The sequence below is a fragment of the Rhinichthys klamathensis genome, unplaced genomic scaffold (genome assembly GCF_029890125.1).
Source record: "Rhinichthys klamathensis goyatoka isolate OS25496 unplaced genomic scaffold, OSU_Roscu_1.1 h1tg000068l_1, whole genome shotgun sequence".
Lineage (NCBI taxonomy): Eukaryota > Metazoa > Chordata > Actinopteri > Cypriniformes > Leuciscidae > Rhinichthys > Rhinichthys klamathensis.
Window position 1 is genome coordinate 6219055 of NW_026606611.1, and position 24523 is coordinate 6243577.

At 39.4% G+C, this 24523-nt stretch overlaps 1 protein-coding gene across 3 annotated transcripts; it reads right to left on the reverse strand.

Moving 5' to 3' along the window:
• Positions 1-300: 300 nt before the first annotated feature.
• On the reverse strand, positions 301-23972 carry smad5 (SMAD family member 5). 3 transcript variants are annotated; one of them, XM_056250379.1, is made up of 7 exons: positions 23815-23972; positions 11797-12544; positions 9359-9616; positions 5875-5988; positions 3903-4124; positions 2683-2939; positions 301-1029 (listed from the first exon to the last, which is right to left on the reverse strand). In XM_056250379.1, the coding sequence occupies exons 2-7, from the start codon at positions 12197-12199 to the stop codon at positions 886-888; spliced, it is 1398 nt and encodes a 465-aa protein (XP_056106354.1). In that variant the 5' UTR covers positions 12200-12544; positions 23815-23972; the 3' UTR covers positions 301-885. The 3 variants fall into 3 exon arrangements, with proteins under 3 accessions (XP_056106354.1, XP_056106356.1, XP_056106355.1); XM_056250381.1 differs by having other exon boundaries at positions 11797-12452; positions 23815-23934; XM_056250380.1 differs by lacking the exon at positions 23815-23972 and adding an exon at positions 23653-23749.
• Positions 23973-24523: the final 551 nt, after the last annotated feature.

Here is a 24523-nt window from a genome sequence, read left to right on the forward strand (position 1 = left end):
GAATAATTTACAGTTATTTCTGTAGTAAGTGCATGCAACATGTATACCAAGTAAAATAAAGTGTTGCCTTATTATTTTGGAGAGACTGTCTGCAATGCTCCTCAAATTGATGTCTAAACGGTGATTTTAAAAGAAATGCCTACTACAATAAAAAATACTACTTGTCCAGTAGAGGGAACCAAATAACAGAAATCATGGTCCACTTCAGTCTCCATGCCCAAGCATTCCACTTTTAGGAATTTGTATAGAAAACACAATCATGCAACGCTAATGAAATACAAATCTACTGTACGTGTAAACTTTATCAGATAAAAGAACTTTATTTAAAAGCAGTAACTTTGATTTGCCTTAAGGCAACAGATGCTATAAAAAAGGAAACATTTGTAATGAGCTTTGAGTCTTAACAGTAAACATATAAAGGGGGAAATGCCTTGCGAATAACAGGGATTAGACAGCAATTAAAAAGATTCTCATAGAACTAGGAAATTGCCATTTTCAACTGGTGTAAAGTGAAGTAGAGATACATGAAAGCATGTCAAATTCATCTACTAGATTACCTACAGTTAGAGAAAATCAGTCATACAAGCATAATTTTAAAACAATTGTATGCAAAAAACAAACAAACATGAAGGCAATTGCTAAAGCAGTAGTTAGTCCATTTCGTGTCACTGCCTAGAATTTTCCTCTGCCAGATGTGCTTGTGGCCCCAGTTCATTCTTCTCGTTCTGATCGCTGCAGGATTCGGTAACCCTTCTGCAGGTAGTGTAAACAGTTCAGCCCTTAAGACCTAATTTTCTTTCAAAAGTGAAAAAAAAGAAAGAAAAATGCTAAAAAAACAAACAAACAGACAAACAAAAAATCCTCCCAGCCCAGAGGGGCCCATCATTATGAGACAGAAGAGATGGGGTTCAGAGGAGAACCCATTTGTGTAAGGACTTTATCCAGCCACTGGAGGGGGCCGTGGAGATGCACTTCTATCCAGCAAGGGGTGCTCGTCACGTCTTGTCTGTGATACTCTGCGCCCCAGCCCTAAACAAATATATTAAAAACAAGTTAGATTTTATACATTTATTCAAAAAAATTACCTAAAGGCATTAAAAGGTTAGTTCACCCAAAAATAATTATCCCATAATTCTTTCAGCCAAACACAATCAAAACACACACAAAAAAATACAGGTTAGGGTTATAATTGGAGTGAATGGTACCTTTAGACTTTGAAGCCCAAAAAGTGCATCCATCCATCATAAAAGTAATCTATACGGCTCCAGGGGGTTAATAAAGGCCTTCTGAAGCGAAGCAATGCATTTTTGTAAGAAAACTATCCATAATTATACCTTTATAAACTGTAATCACTAGCATCCGGTAAAGGCCGCCCGTGCGATCACATGAGAGTCGAGTTCTGGCGTATGACGTATGATGTAGAGTAGCGTAAGCTTAGGTGAGAGTCGACGCCTCTCGCGGTTCAAACAAATATGGCTGGGCAACAAACTCAAGCTCCTCCGACATTTCTCTTTAAAAAAAAAAAAAATCTAATTTTAGACTTCTAATTCGTGACCAGCTGTTTTTTTTTTTTTTGCTCTATCCTCTGCGCTTCCGTGTTCATCAATACGTCATGCATCGAGTCAGAGGTCACTCTTTCGCCGGAAGCCAGTTTATAAAGTTATAATTATGGATATTTTTCTTACGAAAATGCATTGCTTTGCTTCAGAAGGCGTTTATTAACCCGCTGGAACCGTATGGATTACTTTTATGATGGATGGATGCACTTTTTGGGCTTCAAAGTCTAAAGGTACCATTCACTCCCATTATAAAGCTTGGAAGAGCCAGGACATTTTTTTGGCTTAAAAAAAAAAAAGGACTGTGTTTGGCTTAAAGAGGAAAGTCATATACACCTAGGATGGCTTGAGGTTGACTAAATTATGTGATAATTTTAATTTTTAATTGAACAAACCCTTTAACAATTTAAACAATACATTTAATTCGTGAACTGATGTTCAGCTGTTCTTTTTAAATTTGTCAAATTATTTTCTTATCATCAGTCATCAATCTCATTAAAGGGGGTCACGGACAGGAATATGTAGCTTATTTAATTTCACCAAGCTGATTATTCATTAAAAAAAAAAAATGTTCTCAGGCCATTTGAAGTTTGATTTTGACATGACAAAGAACGGTTGCTCACTTAATTTCTAATTATTCTTCCCATTAACGTCATCATTTTGTTGATTCAGACCGATTCGCTAACGCGCACAAAAACAAGAGGCAGGATTTATAGCACCAACCAATCCCATCCAATCATAGCGTGATGGAGACATTGCCTCCTCTCACGTGACTTTCCCCCATTCGTTCTCAATTACCCCCCACTAAACCCACCGCACGCTTTAGGGTGTCTGTTAAAACTCAATGGGAGCAGAGGAGGCACAAGACACTTGGACTCTCACTGTAACTTTACCTGCTGGTGTCGCTGTCGGATAGTGTTACTTTAGAAATTTTTTTTTTTAATTTCACATTTTGTAATATTTGCATTGTTTTATTTTTGTAATATGGATTCATTTTCTCATCCAATTTTCTGAGGCACTACTGCCTCTCTTGCCTCCTTGAAGGAAATGCCCCTGGTTCTTCCGCCCTGAACTTTCAATGGTGAATGACCATCTGAATACTAATCGTCTGTGGTGATACTCGTACCTTTACAAAGCTCATGCGAATGGTGCACATCTTGGTGAGCTCGTAGACGGCCTCAAAACCATGGTTGACAGACTGAGCAAGCAGCTGAGCAAATTCTTGGTTGTTGAAGATCTTGAGGCTGCAGCCACTGGGGATTTTGCAGACAGTTGTGGGATGGAAGCCATGATGGTAGTTGCAGTTCCGACTCTGGACGAAAATGCTGGTGTCACTCAGACACTCTGCATAAACTTCTCCTCCGACATAATACAGGTGGACACCTGAGGAGTCAAATACAGGAAAGATGTAGTACTGAAATATTCTATTATAGAGTAAAACTAAAAAAAAGTTTCCATAACAGTCCAACAATGATTCATCATTGTAATCACACACATTCTCTTTGAGAACATTTATTTACCTTGTTAGGTGTGGAGATGAGTAATGGTTATTGTAATATTAACACATAATGGTCTTCTTTGTTATTCAACCAGGTCACCCACCATGAATCATCTGAAAGCTTTTAAAAGGCCATACAGCATGATAACTATAATAGTTCTAATTCTATAGAATAGGGAAGTCCACACAACAGCTATAAAGAAAACACAGAGGAACAAAGCGTTTTTCTAGCAGTTTTTTTTCCAGAACAATAAAACAGATTATTAGAATCCACACGCTTCCGCATTTAAAGCACCAGACGGCATTACTGCAGTGCGCGCTTTAATAAACAAAGTTATCATGTGTTGATGTGGACACTAATAGTTAACGCTGTAGTTATCTTTATAGTTAATGTTCTTGGTGTGAATGGGCCTTAAACATGGTAAAGATCATCATTCTAGGTCATCATGCTGACAAACCTTTGCTGCTGTGTTATTTTTGCATTTATATACTATTAAAGTTAGCAATATTTTGAATTAGATTTTAATTTAATAATTTCAGTTTTCACATTCATTTTAGTTACATTTTTTTGTATTTTTATTGTGCTTTTGTTGTCATGTTTATTTAGATAAAATATTTCGAAATAGTTTTAATCGATTTTCAGTTTTAGTTCAGTTAGTAATTTTAGTATATTTTACTTATACAATATTTCTTAAAACACTTTTTGATTGCAGCTTTATTTCATCATCTAAAATATTTTGGTTGACGACAGCACAGCTTTCACCCCTCACACTGGGTTTCATAACTCCTACTGGTTTTCCAGGATTGAGTGAAATGGAGCACTTTGAGCATAACAACTGCATGCATACCTTTGCCAATGTGGCGGCGGGTGTTTTCAATGGTGGAGTTGCGATTGACGTTAGAGAGCAGGCCCAGGCAGAAGCGGTTCTTGTTGTTGGATGGGTCGGTGAATCCATCAACCAGCACGCTGGTGGAGGAAGCGTGGTAAGCCTCTCCCACACGATTATTCAGCTCATAGTACACAATAGAGCACCAATGACTGGGCTCTTCATACTCCACTGGCTGCACATCTGAAAGAGGAAGATAAAACAAGACCTTGAGCTTAAGCCATCTATTGTTTCAACTCGCTCAGATACTTCACCACATCAGCTAGATAAACATACTGGAGAGATTAGAGGGGGATACCTGCCAGAGGGATTTAATGATTACAACAAGCAAACGGTGTTAGAAATTCAGGTTGCACAAGTCATGACGACAATGTTTTTAACTCTAGAAGTTGTTAGAGAGACTTGCCATTTTTGTGTAACATGCATGAGCTTTCTCAATTTTGTGACCTACAATCTACCTACACTGTCTGGTTTTTACACAATTGCCATGCACAGGTTTTATTTTGGTCTGCCACAAAACAAAGTTGTGTTTTTAAAGTACCAGGTTGCTACAATGAGTGCTTCTGAGAAACAAGTAGTCATTTGATTTGCTAAACGCCCCCAGATGTTATGTACAAAGAGTGAACTGTTGTTAGTCATTTTGCTAGTCCTTTTACTAGGGCTGGGTTTTAATCAATTCACCTTTTGATGAACCAATACAGATTCTTAAAGTTACACAATGTAACTTTTTGTTCAAAAGTTTTAATATATAATCAGCGAGTTCATCATGAATCCATCTTCCAAACCTACGCATAAACGAGAGAAGTAGCTCCGGCTGCAATGTTGTTCCGCAAGACTGATGCAGTTCTCTTTATGAACCGCTAGAGCGGCAAAAGTTGCATAGTGTACCTTTAAATCCTTTTAGTTAAAGCTGTTTTCCGTTGAAGTATGAACAAAACTTCACTAAACATTTGTAGTGCTCCTACCATTCAATAAATCGCCATAAACTTGGTGCTTTTGATATGAAACTAAAAAGATAAAAACCTAGAGGAGCATTTTCTAAATACACTATATTACGTAATCATCATTATATTTCTTTCAACCTGTTAGTGATGTCCTAATGCATATTTGAATAAATTCGTTACGAAAACAACAAGTTATGACAGCCATCGTTTAAAGTGCCCCTATTATGCTTTTTCAGATATTACCTTTCATGTAATGTGTAATATAACGGTTTGTGAACGTAAAAGGTCTGCAGAGTTCAAACGATTAAAGTGCAGATAAATTATAGTTAATTAGTTTTTGTCTCCCAAAAGAATGAAACAATTCTGAACTTCCTGAAATGAGTCGTAATTCCAGTCTTATTTCCTGTGAGAATCTATCATGCATAGGTTTGTAACAAATTTGCATTATGCCAGCCTATAGTCTTTATTAGCTGCCCCCGTACAGCATCTACTTTGACCCTCAAACACTGTAGCAGTAGCTGAGGCCCGGAAAAGTTTGTGTTGTCGCCATGTCGAGAAGACGCTGTTTTCTGCACCGTGAAAGCAAATCCACTTTGCATGGATGAGGACTCAGGCTCGAAATGATACCGTAAAACCAACGTCATCGTAACGGTTCTTCTCACTGCATATACAAGTGTTGAGGAAACCCCCGGAGCTGAAACTCAGATATGACAATGGGCGTTTCGTTTCCGACACGCACTGTAAGTGGTAGACCAATCACAACAGACTGGGCCGTCTTAAGCGTTTCAAATTGTATGCTTTTATTCAAAAGTCTGCTTCTGCATGACCTTTGGCAATATAGGGCAATATTTCCTCTACAAAACAAGCTATGACAAATACTACTGAAATGAACAAGCTACATGATGATACTCAGATTCGTGGGAGTTCTTTATATGTTCTTTGATATCACACCTAGACCACTTTAGATTAGGATGTTAATAGTTTCTTACCCCCTCTGGGCATGTTCTGAGGAACCATGCTGCTATTGCCAGTCTCCATGGACTGAGACCCGTCCTGTCCCATCTGCTCATCTGGAGGCATGTAGGCAGGAGGAGGGGTATCAGCTGGTAAAAAGACACCAGAGAGAGAGAGAGAGAGAGAGAGAGAGAGAGAGAGAAAGAGAGAGAGGTCAGACGATGAAGCCTGCTGCAAACAAATGGGCTTCCACTGCAATCCCCTTGAGCCTCAATTGTGATTATTCTTTACAGGAAGCTGCTTCACATCTTATGGAAACCTTTTAGTCTCAGATTTCACAAATCCCTTACATCAAAACACCCACCATACATATATTCAAGATGTGGAAACAATCAGAGAAACAACCACTTAAAGAGAAGATTTTTGTTGACAGTATAATTTGAGCAAGTGTGAATACATGATTGCAGGGTTGTTTATTATTTGTACATACATATTGCTTTAGAAGTGTTTGTTTTACCATCTATGAATGCAACCACTGAATGTTAGCCTAGAAATCTAGACCAGCCTTTCTCAAACTTTTTTCAGTCAGGGCACCTTTCAAAAGTGCATAAAATCTCAAGGCACCCCAGTGTAAAATATAATTTAAAAACACTGCATAACCCAAATGTAAATGCAAATGTCCTGTTTATTTAGACAGAACCGTATGAACAGAGCATAATACGAACTGTAAATAACAATAACAATAATAATAAAAATTTTATAGCACCTTTTGGAATATTGTGGTCAATAAAAAAAAATTATTTGCTTATAATTAACATGACAATGTGTACAAAACTAAAGTGGCCTAAATTCACGTTTATTTTTACGTTTCTGTCAGTCTGAGGTGTTGTTGCTATAATAACGCGTCGCTATGGGTTGCCGCTGCGTCACTTGCGTCAAGTTGTGTGTGTGTCTTGCTTCGGTCTTGTGAGATGGATTTTTATGGTTAATTTTATATACCGTATTTTCCGCACTATAAAGCGCACTTAAAAGTCTTTAATTTTCTCAAAAAACGACAGTGCGCCTTATAATCCGGACTCGGAGCGCCTTATATACGGATGGTGAACATACGTGCACCAAGACGGGGAGACAGCGCCGGGCGATTTACGCCACTATCTGCCAATGGATCGTGGATGCCTGGGCTGATATATCAGTCTCAACTGTGATCCGAGCTTTCACGAAGGCAGGGAATAATCTCTTTATCCTGTTTTCGGTCGAAGTCAACAGTAGTTGATTGTCGAGTTCGCGCGCGCGATCAAACCTCCTCCGTGTGTTCAACATCTGATTCGGATGAACTATGCATTTGAGCTGATATTCTCAGAACACCACACAGCACCGTCATCGGCTGACAGCTGACAGTCTGAGTCTCCACTGTTGCTTAGTTACCAATGATCGCGCGCGCGCACTCGACAATCGCCTACTGTGGACTTCGACCGAAAACAGGAAGAAAATACGGGTATGTGAGCAGCTGGCTGAATAAACATAATTTTTATTCATATCATTCACATTTACTGCAGTCAGATTCACCGTGTTCACTCACATGGCTGTGCACTTGTAATGACACATTAAGGTTGTTAAGAGGCTAAAAGCAGGTTTAAAACTTGCCCCGTTTAAGTCAACAGGGTGCAAATTTTAAAAAGAGGATAACACGGTGTAGGCAACACCGTTTTTTTTCCGTATATATTTTCGTATATATTTATCTAAAATTAATTTACAATTTTATTAATACGTTCATATGTTTAAAAAGAAGAAGAATGTATTTATGTAAATATATTTATATATGAAATGTCAGATTTTTTATTTATTTTTATTTTTTAGCCTACGTAATTTTTTGGCGGCACCCCTGACACAGTCAGGGGGCACCCCAGTGTGCCGCGGCACCCACTTTGAGAAAGGCTGATCTAGACGCACCCTAGCGGCAGCGAAAATTATTTCGCAGCCAGTGTGGTCTAGCTACTCTCCGTAGGCTTTTGAGCTGGAAAAACCAAAAACTGGTCAGGCCAATCACATCGTGTATAGAGTCGGCGGGTGGGCTTAACACAATGACGGCACAGTTCATGACGTTCCGCGTGATTTCCATAGGTGATTTCCCTGCTACTTGAAAACAATGAAGATGCAGCGGTCTTTCGAATCGGCTTTGGCCACGACTCTGGAGGACTTGGAGTTAAGAGAACGCCACTTAAGTCATTCTTAAAAAAGGAAGATGTGTTCGGAGTTTTGCCGACCTGATACGGCAAAAGTTTAATGTATCAATTAGCTCCGCTGGTGGAAAAACGCATGGGACTCACTCATCCACAACCGTTCGTTGCTCTGGTTGGTTGTAGCGTTATCCTATTGCGTGCAGAGGGATTTTGAAAGGTTTATCCCGCCCCTCGGATTAAGGCATGTCAATGGAGAGTTCCCAGACCTAACATCTTGATGTAGGTCTGGCATGCCAGGCTAACTGAATGTCCCATAGAACAGCAAATTGCATTCAAATACAATCTCTTCCAGAAACTGATTATAGCTAATAAAAGAAAACACCTCTGGCTCTAAATAAATCCTTGGAAGACGTTATCTAATGCAAGAAGAATTTTAAAAAGGGTTTGATGAGTTAGTTACTACGGTACTTAAGTTTCCAGACAAATTCAATGAAGCCAAAGGAAAAGAGTGCTGTCACATTGCTCGTCTGGTGGATCAGCTATATCAGATTGTTTTTTTTTACATGAACAAGTAAAACAACATTATGCTGTTTTTCCTTTGAATTTTTGCTGTAGAAAAACTGATTAAAATTATCGGAATAAATCATTACCACCGAATTACACTATTGTTTAAAAGTTGGGTCAGTAATTTAAAAAAAAAAAGTTTTTAAAAAGTATCCTATGCTCATCAAGGATAATATTGTGAAATACTAATACATTATTTTTGCACAGTAATGTTTAAATGTTGATGCTGGACCGCACTGGTGATTATCCCACTAAAGACTGCTGTTGACACAAAAAGGACCTTATATTGTATAACAGTTTATATTCACAATGTACGTGCCATATACGTCAAAGCTTCAAGTACTTTCATTGTTTAATCACTGAAGCAGATCAGATGCTGCAATGAATCGAGCAATTTCTATGAATAAATCCAGCTTTAGTTCTAACCCACAGTGCTATAAAACATTGTTGCCCTGCCTGAGTGCACCCAGCCTACGGATGCAGGCATCAGCAAATCACTCTGATGTAGAATAGAGGAAGTGCGGGCCAGTGCCAAGTGATGGGCACCCACCAGCAGGACTGAAGTCCCTGGGCTTTAGTGTGGTGCTTAGCTGGCATTTCCATTGTTTACGGACAGCAATCAACACTGCACTACTCACCGTCATATCACGGGTTAATCATTCAGTGTCAAGCATCCATTTGCAATTGCAGCAGCAAAGAAAATAAAAATATCAGTTTGCCACTGGCAAAGATATCCCGAAAGGTCTATCAATATCTTGACTGGTGTCGTGTGTACCTGGGAGCTGGAAGGGGCTGGATGGCCCAGAGCTTGCAGGAGAGTTGGGGTAGGTACCACTGCTGGCGGGAGACGGAGGGTAGGGCGAGTTTGGAGAGATGGGGAAGGAGCTCCCTCCGCTGTGTTGCTGGAAAGACTCTGGAAAGGTGGCGTTTAGAGGCATGTGAGGCTCATTGTGACTCAGGTTGCGGAACTGCACTAGAAGACTGTGCTGAGGGTTGAACTCGCTGTGTCGTGGCACCAAAACTGGAGGAAGCACTGAGAAAAGATTATAACATTTTAAACATCCTAACATATCATTCTGACATTCTATTTTAAAATATTTATGGCAAAAAAAAAAAAAAAAAAAAAAAAACAGCATCTTGACATCTGTGTGTCAATTGGCTGGCTTGGGCTCCAAGGTAATAGCTAAGGCACAACAGATCAGTTTTCCAGCTTCAACAGAAATGTGTTTTCTCTCCTGAGTGACATGTGATATCTGCCCTTGAAAAGCTCAATACAGTGTACATCTCAATCTAAGCAGAGGGCAACAGGGGTTACAGAGATCAGAGGGCCTCTGGAGGCTAAAGATATCTGATAGTCAACACGGTCTATACCACTGGATATGCAAAGGAAATGACAGGCCACATATCCTCACAGGGTACATATATGTTGAACAATCTTTGTTATTTTGTCTGATTTTTGTTTGCTTGCAGTCAACGGTAGCTTCTCAGAAAAAAAACTGACAGATGAAATCAGTTAAGGATAAGGATTTAATGATGTGTGATTGGTCAAAAGAGTTTTAACACCGTTCATCAAAAAATATGAAATTGCTGAGACTAAATAGCGATTGGTTGAAAAATACACTAATATTCAAAAGTTTCGGGTTAGCAAGTTTTTTTTTGGGGGGGGGGGGGGGGGGGCAAAGATGCATTAGATTGATAAAAAAGTGACAGTAAAGAAATAAAAATGTTCTTTGGAATTCATCAAAGAATACTCAAATGCATCAGTGTTTCCACAAAACTAAGCAATACAATTGTTTTTAGCATTGATAATACATGCATCTTGAGCATCAAATCAGTAGGGGTGTCACGATTCTCCAAATCCTCGATTAGATTAAATTTTCGATTCTAAGGTCACGGTTCGATTCGATTCTCGATGATTTTTACATTTATTTTTTTAAAGCCGAAACAGGCCAATCATGATGCTCTCTGTCTTACATGCGCTTCATGAGGCACACACGCAAGATCTCTCGCTCTCTCCCGTGCACGCGCTATAAGGTTTGGAGCACAGTTTTTTCTGTCTCGCATGCGCGATTGCGCGCTCTTCCTCGCTCGCTCACTCTAGATTCCGGGAGATTTTAACTAATTTGCGGGCATCAGGGAGCCGCTATCAATATGCGGGAGACTCCAGGAACTTCCGCGAGACTTGGAATGTCTGCAAAGTAAACTGTGGCTTTTTTTGAAGCGCGAACGTTGTCAACATAACTCACTGGAAACCAAAAAAACTTACACACCTGCGACTTCAATGAAAGAGGAGGGGGTTCAAGTTCTGTCGATGCATCTGCAGTTGCCATGCTATCTTTTGAATAGCTAAGTTAGAGGAGGTTGACCATAGACTCGCAGCTTTTCAACACGCGTGTTGTTTCCCCGCTTGGCACGCCGACCGGACATGGGGGCGTGGCAGCATCGACGATTCCATTTTTTAATTTGATCGATTCGAAAAAAAATTAATTTCGATCGATTTCGATTTAAGATCGAAATCGTGACACCCTTACAAATCAGCATGTTAGAATAATTTCTGAAGGATCATGTGGCACTAAATGCTGGAGTAATGATGCTGAAAATTCAGCTTTGGCATCATAGGGTTAGATTACATTTATTTTAAAATATACTACAATAGAAAGCAGTTATTATAAATTGTAATAATTTTTCACAATATTACTTTTTTATTTTTCTGAAACTCGCCAAACTGGGTTCGCCTCCGAAGGGTCTGGTGGACACAAATACGGCGACGATGACCCCTACGCCGCCGTTCTGCTCTCCAGAGCGGTAACTCCCTCAATGAATGCTCGATCAACATAAAAAAGATGGCCGCCAACGGGTTTCGAATCCGACGCGTGTAAAAAAACAAAAGTTTAAAGCGAAATTTACGCGCGTCGGATTCGAAATTTCGGAGTCAATTTCACTCTTGACGCGCGAATGGATTCAAAGTGTTCAAGCGTATAACTAGATGCGGTAGGCGAATTTGACGTGCTATTCGCGTCTGGTGTGAACGCACAGTAAGAGACTTCTTTCAAAAAAAATTTTTTTTTAAAATCTTACTGACTACAAACTTTTGAACTGTGGTGTACTTGTATTACTCTTCCATAAAATGTCAATAATATTCTTAATATGACAAAACATTTGTGTAGAAGGACTTATGTCACGAGTAATATGAACACACCAGTCATGACTTACCTGGACTTTCAACTCTTTTGTAGTGATATGGGTTGATACACACTTCCTTCTGTTTGGAGCCGAACGGATATTCGCACACCTCGAGGGGTTTGAGCTCGTGATGGGACTGCAGGTCAGGCCAGCGCCACACACGGCAGTAGATGACGTGAGGGAGGCCTTTCCTGTGGGACACCTGTAGCCGCCCGTCCAGTGACCGGGGGATGGTCACACATTTGCTGGGCTGCCCAGGACTGCTGAGGGCCTTTTCCAAGTCCTCCATGGCACCCTTTTTCTTCTTTAGTTTCTTCACCAGGGCATCCACAGCCTTTTCCGCCCATTTTTCCTCCTCGTCACCCTGCTTCCATCCCAGCAATCGCTTCACCGCCGGGCTGGTGAAGGAGAACAGACTGGACATGGAGGTCATAGTGCCGAGCTGCACCAGAAAGTGGGATCTGAAGCGCTCTCGACCAGCAGTGTGCCAGGAAGATAATTATGCGTGTGTTTGTGTGTGTGTGGGGGGGTGGGGAGTGGACAAGCTTAGCCTTGCAGGACCAAGGACAGGAAGTTGAGGCAGGACGCAGCTGCTGGTGCTCAGGAAGGCCTGCAGTGAAGCAGGGGGTGGAACTGGGTCACAACTACTCCGAAAATTAGTGTAAAGGGCAATTGAGAAATTAAGGCTGAAAACACGGATGAGACAGCTATTAGATATTAGAGACTAATCCATGCCAGATATGGATTGTGGCCAGGTTGAAACTTCAAGAAGGGGCACCTGCAACAAAAAGAGAAACTGACATAAGTTTGGAAATAAAATATGTGCATAGGCAATTTATAATGATGACAAATATCTGACAGGAGAGACTTGATTGGATCTTCAAGACTCCATCTAAGAATAGTTTAAACAAAAAACAACAAAAAACAGCCTTCTTTCATAACCTTACAATAGCCGCTTTCCGACCAAGTAGTTACAGGAACTTATAGGAATACTTATAGGAACTTATAGGAACTGTCCACTTCTAAACAGTTCTAAGAACTACTCTCCCCCAAACTCGGTTTTGCTGTTTGCGTTCGCACTGGCCAAGTGGCCATAGGAACTGGTAGGAGGGGTAAGGGAGTGACACAAGCACGGCGGCGGCGGCGCCGCCACATACAACAACAACAAACCAGCATGGAAGAGGCTATCGGAATGTTCCTGTTCTGCCTTGCTGGGACCTTAATAACGAGTACGAACGGCGGCGTTTAAAGACTATGCTTGAGTTCTGTACAGAGAAACACAGAAGAAGGCTCCAGCGTAATATGATCTTAAGTTATATAATGGAAGAAGATAGAAGAGCAGAGCGCAGGAGGCAAACAAAACGACGGGTAAGTTTAGCAAGCATAGCAATTAGCTGGTTGAATGCGTTATGTTTGTCTTAAGTTATTATGAGTTAGCATAGCATACATAGGCGAATTGCAACAGACAGTGAAGAAAATGTAATGACAGTGGGCGTGACTTATAAGTTGAACCAATCAACGTAGACCTAGGGAAAGGGAACTAAAAAAGTCCTCGCTCGAGACTAGGTACTGAAAGAGTTATAGGAACTACGGTCTGAGGAACAAAAAAATCCCCAACTTAGTCCGGTCGGAACACGCGAAAAAAAAGGTTATAGGAACTGCAAAAGTCCCTCCGGTCGGAAAGCGGCTATTATCTACTTTAAAATTAATTAAGGGGGAAAAGGAGACTAACAATGGTGAAATGGTGACTACAGCAAACTTCATTTATTTACATTAAGACAAAAGCTTTAAAATAAGCTAAAACAACTGAAAATCAAGATATTTCTTATTTTAATGCACCTGTTCATCAAAATATTTTTGTATCTTAGAAAACCTGGATATAGGAGGTATGCCTCATTTTAAAAAGGGTAGTTTCTAAACCTAAAAAAATAATGAAAATTCTCCAGTAAACCACAAACGACAAAGTCATGTATATTCAGACTGGGATCCCTGAAGAAAATTGAGCTATTTGTAAAGCTGAAATTGTATTATTTAAATTTTATTTATAACTACTTTAGTTTCTTATTTTAATTTATGGACACTTCTAGCTACTGCACATTAAAACAAAAACAAACTGTCATTACACCAAATAGCCTATATGATCCTTCAAATATTGATGTGGACAAAAAAAAAAAAAGTACATAGCCTTTTATGGATGACGAAAAATTACCTTCCAGCTATTCAGCTCTACACAGTTGTCAAAAATTCACTGTTTTGACAATACAATTAGACTCCTTACGAGTTTTTGAGCAAACATTTAAAACCACAATATTAGTGCCCACTGTCCCCACAATGATAATTAGGCCTATAGCCATCTTAAAAAATAAATAAAATCACAGTGTCCAAAGGATGTGCACAAAAAAGCTACTATCTATCAATTTATAAAAACAACACACGTACGTGCACATCTGGGGTCTTGCAGATAACTGTTAGGATGTACCCATCTTCCATGTGTTATGGTGAACTACAACAGACTCATTGTGTTGGATCTGTAAGCAACAGCCTCCCACTGCCCCACCCAGGGAGCTCCCAGGGTGAGAGTGAGCGGGAGCACAGCACAGCTGTTGAAAATGTTGCAAATGTAACCAGGACAGAGAGGATATAAAACCTCTGAGAGGCACTTCCTGTAGCCACATCCCTTCCCCTTGACCTCTTCAGCTGCCAAACATCAGCCCATTGGCTCTTCGGGACAAAATGTTACTATTCAAAGCACTCCCAGACCACTACGGTGTTTGTCCTGTCAAAACCACACTATGCGTTCTGTAAAATGAGAATGATGGATCACTTCATTATTAGTGAAAGGTACAGTTAAGATGGGCGAGCAACAGCCGAACATCTACAAAAAGTAGGTAAAGTAGGTAATCTCTTCACATTTCGCCATCAGTGTTAGTACAGCAGAGCTGCCCCTATATTGTTCAAGCCCTGTTTACGTACAGGCACGTATATACAACGGAAGCAGGAGCACTCAAACAAGCTCTGACATTAATAGCACAAGCTTTAATTGACATGTCATTGTCTTCCACCAGGAGTACAAATCAAATTTTGCAGTTCGTAAGATAAAATGTAAAAAGGGGTTCAATTAGGGCTGTCAATATTCCGAGAATAAATTTGAGTACTTTTTTTTTTTTAAACTCAATTTCAATTTGCCCGCGTAGTCAATTTGAAGTGTCGCATTCCACGGACGAGAATCCATGAACCACATTATTAGATCACAAAGGCTGCAATTCAGTTAAATAAATATATACGTTGCAGGTTTCAGAGTAAAGCGCAGTGCTTTAATTATTAACATGCATGCAGGTTACGAGTTGTTTACAGTATTAATGCTCCACACGAAATCAATGGTTTAGGTAGGCCAGTGGGTCATTTAGGTGGGCGATATATTGTCCCAGAAATAATTGAAATAAACGATATTATGGTCAACAATTATTTTAATTCTTAAGAATATTTATATACTGAAAATGCTGTCAAAAAATAAATAAATAAATAAACTTATTATAAAAAAAATAATAATAATAAATTAACATTTTCTAACAAAAAGATAACAATTAACAAGTAGGAAAAAACACCTGCAAATGCACAGAAGGGACTTAAGTTTTTTCCTTCTACAGATTTTTACCTGACCCTCTTTTCTCAGTGAAGTAAGGGTGCACACTATTGCTGAAAAACACAAACCCTACTTAGTACTCAGATGTTCATATGAGCGACAGGCCATATCTGCAGATAAAACTATTTTTGTAGAGGCGTGTTTAATTTTTTTTTAACTTACTTTAACTTGATTGCATGATTATGATGCCGTTATGCACGAGATACTGCAAAAGACATGTCCGTTTACTAGGGTTGGGTATCGTTTGGGTTTTATCCGATTCCAGTACCTACTCGGTATTTTTTAAACGGTTCCGGTGCTTAAACGGTTCTTAAATCGGTACTTAAGAAAATGAAACCGCACACACTTTATCAAAAAATAATACCCTTTAATTTACAGGGCCAAACTGGACACAATATTAACTTAAATCTTTAAACAATATAAATACAAGTAACATATGGTAATAATAAAACCAATATAAAATAAAAATTAATATTTACATAATATCAAATGAAACAATATTGTATCAAACAATGTAATAATACTGGAGATTAATAGAGATTACTAGCAGGCAGAGCTGCCAACTCTCACGCATTGACCGTGAGACTCACGCAAATGACCCTTTTTACACAGAAAAATCGCGGACAAAGAGGACACTGACAGACAAGACAGAGAAGGTTACTTTTGATATGGAACAAATCCACAGCTGTCAGATTCTGTCAATATTTTTACGAGATTCACACAATAAATAACGTTTTGGCTCTTTGAAATGTGACAGATCGCTGTAGCGCGTCAGTTCAAACGGCACGTGATACAGCAGCCTACAAATCCACTGCTTCTTAGCTACGCAGCGTTGAGTGAACCTATGAAAGAGAACATCTCTGGTTACTGGTGTAACATCTCTCAATTGGGAACGGGACGCTGCCAAGCTCCTCGCGCTGCCGACCAGCTTCCTTTTTCGGCAGAGAAATCTGAGGACGGAGCAGATGGCGCGCGCGCGCCAACATAATATGACGACGTAAGTGCGTCGAGGCGGCGCCCGCGCCATCAGCCAATGAATTGGCTTGATTCTATATGGGATTCAGACTATCGGCACACCCAGAGGGCGTTCTGACACGTAATTTTACACCTGAAATGCAGCCAAACCTTGTGAGAAAGAGCGCGCATGCGAGACAGAAGAAACTGCGCTCCAAACTGTGTAGCACACGCACGGCGGAGAGAGAGCGAGCGAGAGACCTTGTGTGTGTGTGTGTGCGCGTGTGTGCCTAATGAAGTTAGGCACCGAAATCAGGCACCGAAATTTTCGTTCTTATTCGGTCTGGTTACTACCGTTTACGTCGGAACCGGTTCCCTATTGGCACCGAGTTTCGGTACCCAACCCTACCGTTTACATAGAAAAACGATTAAAAAATGTGCAGTGGAATGGAAAAAAAATGCATTCTCTTTGAAAATGACCTAGACACTTGAGACTCGTCTCCTGTGAGTGTGAAACAGCCTTAACACTAGCTGTGCGCATGCACCATTTTGTGCTGTGACATTCATATACAGTGCATCCAGAAAGTACTCACAGCGCTTCACTTTTTCCACATTGTTATGTTACAGCCTTATTCCAAAATGAATTAAATTCATTATTTTCCTCAAAAATTCTACAAACAATACCCCACAATGACAACGTGAAAGAAGTTTGTTTGAAATCTTTGTAAATTTATTAAAAATAAAAAACGGGAAAAAATAAATCACATCAGCCTTTGCCATGACACTCAAAATTGAGCTCAGGTGCATCCCGTTTCCACTGATCATCCTTGAGATGTTTCTACAACTTGATTGGAGTCCACCTGAGGTAAATTCAGTTGATATGACATGATTTGGAAAGGCACACACCTGTCTATATAAGGTCCCACAGTTAACAGTATACGTCAGAGCACAAACCAAGCCATGGAATTGTTTGTAGACCTCCGAGACAGGATTGTATCGAGGCACAGATCTGGGAAAGGGTACAGAAAAAGTTCTGCAGCATTGAAGGTCCCAATGAGCACAGTGGCCTTCATCATCCATAATGGAAGAAGTTTGGAACCACCAGGACTCTAGAGCTGGCCGCCCGGCCAAACCGAGCGATTGGGGGAGAAGGGCCTTAGTCAGCTCTGACAGAGCTCCAGCGTTTCTCTGTGGAGAGAGGAGAACCTTCCAGAAGAACAACCATCTCTGCAGCGCTCCACATATCAGGCCTGTATGGTAGAGTGGCCAGACGGAAGCCACTCCTCCGTAAAAGGCACATGACAGCTCGCCTGGAGTTTGCCAAAAGGCTTCTGAAGGACTCTCAGACCATGAGAAACAAAATTCTCTGGTCTGATGAAACAAAGATTGAACTCTTTGGCCTGAATGGCAAGCGTCACGTCTGGAGGAAACCAGGCACCACTCATCACTTGGCCAATACCATCCCTACAGTGAAGCATGGTGGCAGCAGCATCATGCTGTGGATAGAGACTAGTCAGGATTGAGGGAAAGATGAATGGAGCAATGTACAGAGACATCCTTGTTGAAAACCTGCTCCAGAGCGCTCTAGACCTCAGGACAACGACCCTAAGCACACAGCCAAGATAACAAAGGAGTGGCTATGGGCCAACTCTGTGAATGTCCTTGAGTGGCCCAGCCAGAGCACAGACTTGAACCCGATCTCTGGAGAGATCTGAAAATGGCTGTGCAGACACAGTGTGCACTGATGCTTTATTCCTGTGATGGCAAAGCCAGCATCATTACTTCTGTATCACATGATCCTTCAGAAATCATTCTAATATGCTGATTTGGAGCTTAAGAAACATTTATTATTAATGCTGAAAACAGTTGTGCTGCTTAATGTTTTTTGAAAACAGTGAAACGTTTTTCAGGATTCTTTGAATAGAACATTCAAAAGAACAGCATTTCTTTGAAATGGCTATCTTTTGTAATAAATAAAAGTCTTCACTGTCTCTTTTGATCAATTTAATGCATCCTTCTGAATGAATGTGCTAAATTATTTTTTTTAAATTGATCCCAAAGTTAGAAAAACGGTTACTTCAAAAATTGGAGCAATAGTATGGCAGTTACTAGCAAGTATATGGGGATATGCATTTCAAGGGTTTAAAGTTTTAAAAATAAACATTCAAATGTACTTATTTAAAATTTGCTAAAAAAAATTGCATTTGCAGTAAGACCAGTGCTTGCTTACAATGTTTACTGGAGATGTGTAATATTAAGTAGGTAGCCTAAGTCACATGACATGAGCAAAAAACTACTCATTACTGTGGAAATAGTACCTGCATTTCACTGGAGGCAAGTGTATTTTCATACTAGACTGATGGAAGCATGTATAATTTGACGCTATACCTACAAAACAGCAACATGTCAACATTTGGTCAATAAGCTGCCCATGTACTAGGCTATGTTTAAAAAAAACAGAAGATTTTTTTTGTGGTAATGAATGTTATGCTGGCAAATTGTGCCAAGAGCGTAACATATTACAATTCATTATTTTAAACTGTTCCAAGTCTGATCAATGGCAAACATTCGATAATGGTAAAAATAAAACTAGAGATTGAATTCCTGAAATCTTCCTGAGATTATGTTCAATGGGACGTCACGGCACACACCAAAACGTCTTGCTAATCAGCAGAAACGAGCAATCAGCTTGTAACCAGCACACTCTGCCTTTATTGCTGAGGGACTGATGATAACAAAGCTTTAACAATAGGAAGTACAGGACTCAGATCAGCAATATAGAGGCTCAATACACAAACACACACTTCCCTGTTCCCTATCTCCATCCTGCCTTCACACTCAGCTGCTCCACTTGCAAAATAAGCAGCACAGAAAGCATTACCCGTATTGATTTTCTAGCAGTCACTAAAGCCTCCCACTTAAAGCTTTTACTCTTTCTGTGCTCTTATTTCATGGCGAGGAAGCAATTTTGCTTTAAAAAGCGAAGAAGAAATGTTTGGCGTGAGTCTAATAATGTCATTAAAATGAAAATTGACAGTCATCTGCTTCATCCCAAATAATGAAAATAATGTTAAGATTCTGACCACAACTGCAACATAACAGCATCTTAATGCTGCTTCATAATTATGATATACATTCAAGGGCAGTGCCATTTGCGAAATTACACATGAAGTCAGCCTTCTAAATCATAATGGAGTCACATTTTGACACTAATGTAGAGCTCCAGACCAAGGAAGAGGCACTTTTATTCTCTACTGGATCAATTGATTTATTACAAGGACTGTCGTGTCTTGCAGTCGCAATGCCTCTAGTGGGCTTCAACCCATGCATTATCCTTAAAATCAAATTACGTATACAATTAGGTATAATAGCCAGATTGAAAGAGCCATCTAACATTTCAGTGACATTTAAGAGCAGGACAGAGGCAAGACAAAAGCACAGCCTTACAATTTTATCAGTTTGACTATGATCAGACAAATAAGGCTTTCTTACAAACCCAGAACAAGACCATTTCTCTTTTTGTAAATAGGGTCACACCCATCCAAGACAAAGATGCAGTCGTTACGAGGGGGGCTGTTTAATTGCTTGACACCATCCAGTCTCTCCATCCCTGGAGCCTTACATCGTCGACACTAATAGATAGACCCTCTTTATGCTGCGCACAACAATAACCACCCTATTGTTCTCACTGGCTCAAATACGATCAAGAATGCAGAGAAAAACACATTTGTAATGATATACATCTTCAATGGATTACATTAAATTCAACAGATATATTATTCATGATCAGGTAACAGCTCAAGATCGACAACAGATGTGAGCACTCACATGAACATCTATGTGACAGATGTTACACGTTGGCAGATATTCAGAGACTCTATGGAAACAAATTCTGCTGTTGCAAAAACTAGGCGCTAAGAACAGGCTAAAACTGTAGGAGCAAAATACAACCAGATTTTTTAACCAAATATCATATTATCATCTACTAAACAAATGCTTGATAATGTGGCATACTCAATGAGTCTCATTCACTAACCGTGAGCAAATAATGATTTGTGCGTACGAACATTTTTACGAACAAATCATGATTCATTAATAACATGCGTTCTAAATGTAGGAACAACTGAAACCACACGTTCACAAAAATCTCGGGGTGGTCTTACAAACAGGTTTAGATGAAATCTTAAACATAGCCTACATGTTACATCTTAAATATATTTCATTATATATATACTGTATGTGTGCCTTCCCTAATCACCACATAACCACACTTGTGACACGCACATGAGGATTGAATACTCCTCAAAGAAAATGTTATTTAAAACAGACTACAAAACTGTTGTTTAAGATAAAAATGGCAGCGTTGTTCATCAGCATTTTGTTGTTTTCACGGCTCATTAACAAAGCATTTAATGACACTAGTAACAATACATTTACAAATTATTTTAATAATAATAATATCACTAATAACAGTCTTTAGGTGTGGAAATCAAACGTAGCTTTAAAACTTGTTTAACAAGAAATACTGATTCTTCTCATTGTTTCACTGTCATTAAGTATGGTCAACAAGAAAATTATTAAGCGAGTACATTAAGATAGTTGATAGGCTACCGTTAACAGCTTATGTTGAGGTATATTCCTCTCGTCGTCTCAGAGAAAGCGCCTATAATGCAGAGGCAGATGCCAAAAGCTCAGTCAGTTTTTGCTTTCACTTTTACATGCACACTCTTAACTCGATTATGCTTAATAAGGCAACGGCTTATTAAATTAATAAACGGTTTAAGCATAAACCGAATGACACAGCTCGATTTTTGTCCCATACCCCCGATTTCTCCCGGCATGTAAACATTAACCTGCTTTCTTTGGCCTTATTAAAGTGTGCCTATAGCGATAGGCTATATGACAGGAAAGCTTCCTTACTGCGCATCCAGACAGAGCGAGCTTTTTGTGGTAGCTATAGGAAGGAGGAAATATATAGCAATCTCCGACTCATTCTTGACCCAAGAAATTATAAAAATGTGTTCTCATCTCATACAGAAGTACAGTAAAATGCTGTATCTGTAACTGCACGAGAGGATAATGTGTCCGTAAGTTTTCCCCTGACATGTTGAAATACGAACTAATATCGTCGATATAGCTATAGCTGTGCAAAATGCAGATACACAGCTGGTTAATCAGAGGTCTATATTTGTAATAGGTTTTTGTGTGATAACTTGTTTAGAGGATGGTACACTTGGCATTGCCCGAAGATCTTGCTGCGAGAGTGCGTCCTATTGAGCATCATGTTTACTGAGAGAGACAAAAGGAAAGCCCTTATATGGACATCGTTTTGGCATCATGTTATATTAAAATTTCTAACCTCGGACACGCGGTCGCTCATTTAGAATACTCCAAATTCATTAACGTAAGCACAAATCCATGTGCGTAATGTGCGTATGCACGTGTTGTGAATTAGTCAGAATAAAAACAAATAATCCACGCAATTATTAGTGAATGAGAGACCCATTGTCTGTAAGGTTTATTTTCATTCACTGGCTATTTATTGTTTTGTATATGTACATTGTTAATCTTGTTCAAAATGTTTACCAACCCAGACTGTTTTCTTTAAAAAGTGAGCGGAGTAAGACCTTTAAGTAAGACAGTTCTGTCATCGTTTACTCACCCTCAAGTTGTTCCAAACCTGTAGGAGTTTCTTTCTTGTGTGTAACATAAAAGAAGATATTTTGAAGAATGTTTGTAACCAGACAGTTGACGGGTCCCCATTGACTTCCATAGTATGGGAAAACTATAGAAGTCAATGGGGTCCATCAAAATATCTGCTTTTGTGTTCAGCAGAAGAAAGAAATTCATGTTTGCAACAACTTGAGGGTGAACAACTGTCCCTTTAAGTAAATTAAGACAGACGTAAAATATAGATATTTATGCAACACCATGCAAAAAAACAAACGAATTTTTTTAAAAAAATATTACACTTACAAATCAGAATCTTACTATGTGATGCATGAAAGCCAGGAACATGGTGATGCTGCTCTTTAAATGCACTCCATCTCTGTTAACATGTTACAAGCTGACCGTTTCTAAACCTCCCCTCTGTCAAGGTCAAAAACAAGCTGATGACTTTCAAATGCTGTTTCTACAAAGGATTGACATTGATACTTAAAAAAAAAAAAAACTTAAAGTGTAGCATCTGTCGTTGTGCATCAAGGCCAGGGAAAACCTTTTTGAAGCTCTTTATCTAATAGGTTCAAGGAACGCTCCAGCAATAAACAAGTCTCAGACCACATATTTAAACCTCAGAACAAACAAAAAACACCTATTTATATCTTGACAACAATCTTCATCTTCACAACTGCTTCAATGATGAACTTTGGGAAGGACACCATGGATATTCCCAAATACTTCAAATGTGGATGATTCAATGATAAAAGCTCATCACACCAGCTCAAATGCTCGACCAAAGAGAAAAAACGTAAACTTTACTTTATCCCTCACCCATGAACGATTTGATCGCTAAACGATAAACAAAGCTCTTTGAATGTGCTTTCAAGGGGTTAATATCAGACAGACTCACTAACTGTCCCTCAGAACCGAGTTAGCTGCCCATCTAGACAGCATCTTGGGGCATCACAAGCACGTTTAGAAAGTTTGAGCCAAGGAAGAACAACACCAGTTTTTGAGATTATAAAGCCCCATAATGCTGTCTGAGTGGGCAGCATACTGGGTTTTGAGACACAGCCAGAAAGACACGCCACGACACGCACATCTCTCCACACAAGAATGCGAACAGTCACTTTCTTCTACTACACACCAATTATTATTAAATACACTGTTGTTTATTTGATCCTCGTGGGGTTTTGTATGTAGATATGTGCGGATCAGATTTAAACCGTAACTATGTAACGTTAACTTATTGGCTCAATAAACGAGAGGAGTGAAGCTAAGCTACATTTTAGCCGCAACTTTGTGGAATTGAGTTCAAAACATGGGTATTAATTTTAAATTCAAACCGCTTTTATTTTTTGATAACATTATCCGTTCGCAAAACTTTCGAAAAATCATAACGATATATTATTGGTTACATTTTTGTTTCGTTTGTTTTTCTCTATTGTGTAAAAACTTAACTTACTGCTAGCCGAGTTGCTACATAGCCAGTTAGCCAGTTACATTTGCGGTTTAATTAAACCCAAATAACAATTACAACCTCAAAATGCTGCATATAACATGTTATACATATTTAAAATGTTATTTGTATAAAATGTCAATACACTTCGTTCACGTGTTTTCCTCACCTCATTCGTACACAAATTAAAAGAAAAACCCAGCAAGGAAACTTTTTCAATCACTTCTCAACACCCCCTGCGGAAAAGCCACCATCCCTTACTGGAATAAAGTTGATAAGTGACCGCTGAACCGTCTTTATCGGCTGGATGTATTATCATTAGATTGCATACCTTTCATGAAATGGTGTAGAGTCTGTCGACCTTTGCTCTGTTTAACAGACACCGACATGAAGGAGTCTTTTCCCTTCTTTCCTGCCTCTCTTTCCCTCGTCTCTCTCTCTCTCTCTCACCCGTCCTGGCGTCAAACAGACTGGAGGCGAAGCACATTAGTGCATATCCATCCGCCCATTTGACAACCGACCACTCTTCTTCCTCTCACACTGTTAGCTCAGTGCCTGCAGATGCACTTGAGATGATGATCAAAAGAAAGATGTCTGTGATAAATGGAGTATAGTATTATGTGAGTATGATGGTTTCTCTATTGTGGCTGAAAGATGGACAACATCAGAAGGCATTTACTCGAGGAAAATGCCTGTTGTAATTAGATCATAAGGCACTGACTAGGCTATATGATGGCGAAAGTAATTGTAAGTGATACAGGTAACTCAGCATTCACAGTTTCCTAGTATGTGCATTTATTGCTGTGTGGGGCCCCATATATAGCTTATGGTTTTCATGTTTCCAACAGACAGATATCATTGAATTATCCAATCAAAAATAATAAAGTCATCAATAGCCTACTGACAGAACGAAGTGAATAAATTGTAGTTAATTTACCCCTGGTTTTATGGTTGGCAATTTATAAAAACAGACAGAAATGCATTTCTAACACAGTATTATTTTAGGCATGTTATTATTTTGATATTTTAAAAAGGGCTTC

What these genes read in the sequence shown, in the direction of transcription:
- smad5 (XM_056250379.1), bottom strand. Translation starts at nt 12,199, where the DNA reads ATGACCTCCATGTCCAGTCTGTTCTCCTTCACCAGCCCGGCGGTGAAG. An exon ending in CCGCCGCCACATTGGCAAAG is followed by an intron (nt 2,940 to 3,902) that starts GTATGCATGCAG and finishes TTGACTCCTCAG; the next exon opens with GTGTCCACCTGTATTATGTC. An exon ending in TTCGCATGAGCTTTGTAAAG is followed by an intron (nt 1,030 to 2,682) that starts GTACGAGTATCA and finishes ATATTTGTTTAG; the next exon opens with GGCTGGGGCGCAGAGTATCA.